The 6,683-nt window shown below is 43.2% G+C and overlaps 1 protein-coding gene across 1 annotated transcript; it reads left to right on the top strand.

Annotated features, from left to right (window-relative positions):
• Positions 1-4,152: 4,152 nt before the first annotated feature.
• On the top strand, positions 4,153-6,219 carry LOC307052731 (nucleolin-like; the record flags this gene model as incomplete). The annotated part of the gene is made up of 1 exon (XM_079703845.1): positions 4,153-6,219. The coding sequence occupies one exon, from the start codon at positions 4,153-4,155 to the stop codon at positions 6,217-6,219; it is 2,067 nt and encodes a 688-aa protein (XP_079559971.1).
• Between the last annotated feature and the right edge of the window lie 464 nt (positions 6,220-6,683).

The following is a 6,683-nucleotide window of genomic DNA, read 5'->3' as shown; positions in this document are numbered from 1 at the left end:
ACTGGAAAAAATCATCCACTATTATTGACTCACCACAATTATTTAGAAAAGGTCTTTTATCAAAAGATTAAATGCATTTTTTTTTTACTGTAAGTACTCAGCATAGTGTGTAGTAAATTCTCAATTTGTGTCAGCTTTTATTATTGTTATTCAAATTAATAGGTCTCTCTTGACAGTAAATGATAGAAAACAAATCAAACTAGCTTAAGGAAAATAAGGCTTTTATTGGCTTTTGAAAGGTCGAGGGCACTGGCTTCAGGCACAGTTTAATTCAGGTGGTCAGTGGTGTTAGGAATCTGTCTTCTTGCATCTCTCCACTTGTCTTTTCTGTGGGTTGACATGTTTCTGAGGCAGGCTATCTCTGCTAAGATGTCTGCCAGCCTTTGCAGATGAATATCCAGTTATCTTCAAGAACAGCAGATAGAGGGTTTCCTTAATCCTGTAGTTATGACAAAGGCTTCAAGTTGAGTCTCACTGGTTCCACTTGGCCTGACTTGAGCCACTTAATCATCCGTGAGCAATCACAACTGACCAGAGGATCCAGAATTCCAGTTACCCAGGCCTGGGCCACATTTCTTAGCAGCATAGAACCATAAGGAAAGAAAGCATGGGAATCAGAAATGGTGATTGCATGTCAGCCTGGCAAAAAGAAAGCAACAGATGTCCACTGCCTTACTTCATTCACCCACCAAACATTTCCAGAGTTTCTGCTGCATATCCTGTGCTGACCTGTGTATCTGAGCAGCAGAGTGCCGTGTAACTGGGAGTAGGGCAATGGGCACAGGAGAAAGGAAGAAATTCCAAAGTAAATGACCTAATCCCTCCCCTCAAAGGAGAGATGCCTCTAGGCTCTAAAGACAATAAGAAACAAGGGCCCTGTGATGAACTTGTTGACCCAGGTGGTAGACATTCAGAGCAGGAGAAAACACCGTGATTGGAGAATGGAGAGAAAACATTTAGGGGGTGGTGTTGAATGATGGACCAAACGTGGATGGGTCAAAGGAAAGGGGGATCTTCTAAAAGGCTGGTGGAATATTGGTAAAGGCTCATAGCTTTGGTGCATGGAGTGTGTTGGTGAGACAGGAGGGACCAGGTCTAGAAGGAGAGAGGAGTAGTGCTTGGGAGGAAAGGCAGGCTGTGGTGGATGGGAGAGGAGGGCACTTGGAGGGTGCCTGAATGCTAGGTGGAGCAGTCTAGCAGGAACTGATAAAGGCAGAGTTGTGAAAGGAGGATACAAGCTCCTCTTTTGAAAGATGAATCTAGTACCAGGCTACAGGAGGTCCTGGAAAGAAAGATGATGGCAGGCATCCAGAGTTGTGTTTCTGGTACTGCAGAAATTGTGGAGTAAAGTGACAAGGTCTGAGAAGGACTTGAGGCTGTGAGGAGGATAGGAAATGATGCTGAGAGGAATTTCAAAGGGATGATCAATGGGACTTTGAGGACCTTGTGGAAATTGGGGAGAAAGGAGACGATGACTCTAAATTATCAAGCCCAGGGCCTAGAAAATGGAAGAATCATTAAGATGTAGTGATAGGAGCCATCATTTCATAGTATTATGGTGCTTTTTTCAGTGGCATTCTCACTTTCTGCCATATACTGCAGCTATTTATATGCATGTCTATCTTCAGGAAAGATGTCTAATTTATCTTTGTCTCTTCAACAGAATGAAGTTTGGTGTTCTGCACATGGATGAGTCAATGCACATTTGTTAAATGAATTTTACAGAGGAGAAACTGATTTCTAGGGAGGTTAAACATTTGCTCACCAGGCAAGTCAGTGATAAAATGGCAACCAGGCTCATCTTCTTCTCAATCTCTGATACTTTATTCTTTCTAGTCCTTTAGTGCTACAGTTGTTCTTTTTAGGGGACAGATGAACCTCTCTAACACAAACTGCCTGGCAAAAAATTGAAGTAGAGATCTGTGACCTGTCCTGTACAAACGTACAGTGCATTTCCAGATTACTTCATACCCAAGATTTCTCTCAAAGTCAGAGCATCAGAAACAAGTCTCCCTCTGACCTCTTAAAACCTTCAGTGTTTTTCCATTTAGTTCTATAAATTTAAAATTTTGAGACCATGGTCCAAAGATCCTGTTAGATTTTGTTTTACATCCAAAGTGCAACACTGGAATAATGCTACAAGAGATTGCAAAGAAGTAAATGATTAAATTTTCTGTAGTGTTTCTCAAAATGTGGTCCCCAGACCAGCAGCATCAGCATCACTTGGGAACTTAAAAATGTATATTCCTGGCCAGCATCCCAGACCTACTGAATCAGAAACTTGGAGATGGGGCTCAGCAATCAGGGTCTTAACAAGCCCTTCAGGTAATTTTGATGCATTGAAGTTTGGGAACCACTGGTCTTCGGCAATATTCCTCAATGACCTTTGAATCTTTAAAGGACTTTAAATTTGACCTTGCATCAGAATCACCTCGAGGGCTTCTTCAGACACTGATTGCTGGGTCCATTTTTAGGAAACCTCATGAAACTCATATTTCCCGCTTAAACGCCCTTGAAACTGGGTTTTGAAAGAGCTGTAAAATTGTTGTGGAATCCAGATATATGTATGTAGGACGCAAAGGCTCCATTTAATAAAATGTGCCTTCCTGTGAAATACCAAAGCTGTTAGGGAAGGCCCAGAAAAATTAAGCAGAGGGGGCGCACCAAGGAAGACCCACTCCTTCCCTGTAAGCACTGATTTGTGGTAAATTGCAAAATTAAGGTTGAAGCAATACTAAGAAAACCAGGGCTAAAAACTCCCATCTGGATTTCAGGTTTAGTTTAGTAAGATGCTGCAGCAGCACAAAGCAGTAATCTGTTTCTGCCCACCAATTTGTGTGTAGTGCAAGATCACATCAGTGAGAAAACATTGCCTCTCCTTATCCGGAGAGACTAATTGGAAGCTACAATTAACTGGGTAGTAAATGCCAGGAATTCTGAATCACAGTCACAGAATAGCCTTCATCTGGCACTCTAATGTAAGGGGGCAGTGATGGTCACTGAGAAAAGAAATGGGATTCTTTGCCTGGAAGAATGTAAAGGGGTGCATCTGGCAGACTTTTAAGATTTGTTGTTTTCCTTGACACACACCCCACACTCAAATTCAGGATTGCTTAGTTGGGAGATGGAGAAAGAAAAGTTGGCAATGTACGAATGGCCGATATACTAGATGGGGGTGAACAAAACTCTTGGTTTGGTTTTACTTCTTTCTTCTCTTAGGTATCATTAAGATTCAGGCTTGGAGTATGATTAGTACATCTCCAGGGTAATTTGAATTTTCTAGAACGATTTCATTATCCAAAGTCCTCTCCTGACCTCCAATCCTAAGCCACCTTGAAAAGGTTTACTTCTCCGCGGGAAGGCATTGACTCTTCAGGATTTCCAAGAACATTCTCACACATGACTTTTTTTTACATCATTAGAATGCTATTTCTTTGTGTATTCATTTATTCATTCATTTGCTCACTCATGTATTCAGTAAACATTTATGAAGCATGCATTCAATTTCTGGCATCTTTCTGGGCCAGTGAGGAATGGTTTCTGCCTCCAGGGCCATCTCATCCTCATGTGGTGGTGAGTGTTGATATCTCTGTCTTTTTATTTAGATTCTTTTTGTTTCCAATCACTACTTTCCCTATTGGGTATTCTTGGTCAAAAGTGACAATATTTTTTAAAAATTGGTACAAGTGCCTGAAGAGATGAAATTTTGCCTTCTAAAGTTGGAGAGAGTCTCGAGCTCCAGCTGGCGGCCAAGCGTACAAGCTCTGCGATCAGCGGCCACCATCGACGTTGCTTCGCTTCCTCTGGGCTCATCTGCGTCACTTGCTCACCACACACTCTGCCATCATAAGCCGCCATCATGGTAAAGCTTTCAAAGGCCGGTAAAAATCAAGGTAGGGCCTCCCTGGTGGCGCAGTGGTTGAGAGTCCGCCTGCCGATGCAGGGGATACGGGTTCGTGCCCCGGTCTGGGAGGATCCCATATGCCGCGGAGCGGCTGGGCCCGTGAGCCATGGCTGCTGAGCCTGCGCATCCGGAGCCTGTGCTCCGCAACGGGAGAGGCCACAACAGTGAGAGGCCCGCGTACCACAAAAAAAAAAAAAAAAAAAAAAAAAAAAAAAAAAAAAAAAAAAAAATCAAGGTACCCCCAAAAAATGGCTCCTCCCCCAAAGGAGGTAGAAGAAGATAGTGAAGATGAGGAAATGTCAGAAGATGAAGAGGATGATAGCAGTGGAGAAGAGGTTGTTATTCCTCAGAAAAAAGGCAAAAAGCCTGCCACAACTCCAACAAAGAAGATGATGGTTTCCCCAACAAAAAAGGTTGCAGTTGGCACACAGGCAAAGAAAGCAGTTGTCACCCCTGGCAAAAATGCAGCCGCTACGCCAGCCAAGAAGACAGTTACACCTGCCAAAGCAGTAGCAACACCTGGCAAAAAGGGAGCCACAGCTGGCAAAGCATTTGTAGCACCCCCTGGTAAGAAGCGAGCAGCCGCTCCAGCCAAGGGAGCAAAGAACGGCAAGAATGCCAAGAAGGAAGACAGTGATGAGGAAGATGAAGACGACAGTGAAGAGGAGGATGAGGATGAATTCGAGCCAGCAGTGATGAAAACAGCTGCTGCTCCTGCCTCAGATGATGAGGATGATGAGGATGAAGATGAGGATGACGAGGATGAAGATGCCGATGAAGACGATGATGAGGATGACGAAGATGACTCTGAAGAAGCAGCTATGGAGACTGCACCAGCCAAAGGAAAGAAAGCTCCGGCAAAAGCTGCTCCTGTGAAGGCAAAGAGCACTGCTGAAGATGAAGATGAAGAGGATGACGATGAGGAGGATGAGGAGGAAGTCGAGGAGGAGGAAGAGGATGATGAGGAGGAAGAGGATGATGAGGAGGAAGAGGATGACGAGGAGGAGGAGGAGGAGGAAGAGGAGGAGGAAGAGGAGGAAGAACTTGTCAAAGAAGCACCTGGAAAACGAAAGAAGGAAATGGCCAAACAAGAAGCAGCTCCTGAAGCCAAGAAACAGAAAGTGGAAGCCACAGAGCCAACTACATCTTTCAATCTCTTTGTTGGAAACCTGAACTTCAGTAAATCTGCTCCTGAATTGAAAATGGGTATCAGTGACCTTTTTGCTAAAAATGATCTTGCAGTTGTTGATGTCAGAATTGGTGTGTCTAGGAAGTTTGGCTATGTGGATTTTGAATCTGCTGAAGACCTGGAAAAAGCCTTGGAACTCACTGGTTTAAAAGTCTTTGGCAATGAAATTAAACTAGAAAAACCAAAGGGAAAAGACAGTAAGAAAGACCGAGATGTGAGAACACTTTTGGCTAAAAATCTGTCTTATAAAGTTACTCAGGAAGAATTAAAAGAAGTGTTTGAAGATGCTGTGGAGATCAGATTAGTCAGCAAGGATGGAAAGAATAAAGGGATTGCTTATATTGAATTTAAGACAGAAGCTGATGCAGAGAAAACCTTGGAAGAAAAGCAGGGAACAGAGATAGATGGGCGATCCATTTCCCTGTACTATACCAAAGAGAAACGTCAAAGTCAAGACCATAGAGGTGGAAAGAATAGCACTTGGAGTGGTGAATCAAAAACCCTGGTTTTAAGCAACCTCTCCTATAGTGCAACGGAAGAAACTCTTCAGGAAGTATTTGAGAAGGCAACGTTTATCAAAGTGCCCCAGAACCAAAATGGCAAATCTAAAGGGTATGCATTTATAGAATTTGCTTCATTTGAAGATGCTAAAGAAGCTTTAAATTCATGTAATAAAAGGGAAATTGAGGGCAGAGCCATCAGGCTGGAGTTGCAAGGACCCAGGGGATCAACTAATGCAAGAAGCCAGCCATCCAAAACTCTGTTTGTCAAAGGTCTGTCTGAGGATACTACAGAAGAAACATTAAAGGAGTCGTTTGACGGCTCTATTCGTGCAAGGATAGTCACTGACTGGGAGACTGGATCCTCCAAGCGGTTTGGTTTTGTAGACTTCAACAGCGAGGAAGATGCCAAAGCTGCCAAGGAGGCCATGGAAGATGGTGAAATTGATGGAAACACAGTTACTTTGGACTGGCCCAAGCTTAAGGGTGAAGGTGGCTTCGGTGGCCAAGGTGGATTTGGTGGCAGAGGCTGGGGAGGCTTTGGAGGGCGAGGAGGCTTCCGAGGAGGCAGAGGAGGGGGAGGAGGAGACCACAAGCCACATGGAAAGAAGATGAAGTTTGAATAGTTTCTTCTATCCCTGTCTTTCCCTCTTCCATTTGAAAGAAAGGACTCTGAGGTTTTTACTCTGTTACCTGCTCAATGACGGAGCCTTCCCGAGGACATTCCAAGACAGTATACAGCCCTGTGGATTACCTGGAAATCTGTATAGATAACATTTCAAGGGAGATAACCCTGATAGTGTTGACTGGATATTCGCATAAACTTTTTAAAGAGATGAGTGATAGAGCTAACCCTTATCTGTAAGTTTTGAATTTATATTGTTTCCTCCCATGTACAAAACCATTTTTTTCCTACGGAGTTTTTTGTTTTTGTTTTTTTGCATTGGGGGCTTGTAAAGGAAAGCAGAATGTTTTACCATGATTTTTGCTTTAGCAACTTTGGGACAAATTAAAAGTCCTAAACTCTGGTGCCAGACTTGTTAAAAAATAAAATAAAATAAAGTTGGAGAGAATAATTTGAAACTTGCTA

The sequence above is a fragment of the Hyperoodon ampullatus genome (genome assembly GCF_949752795.1).
Source record: "Hyperoodon ampullatus genome assembly, chromosome: 4".
Taxonomy (NCBI): Eukaryota; Metazoa; Chordata; class Mammalia; order Artiodactyla; family Ziphiidae; genus Hyperoodon; species Hyperoodon ampullatus.
Note: the sequence above shows the minus strand (reverse complement) of the source record. Positions and strands in the feature narration are given on the sequence as shown.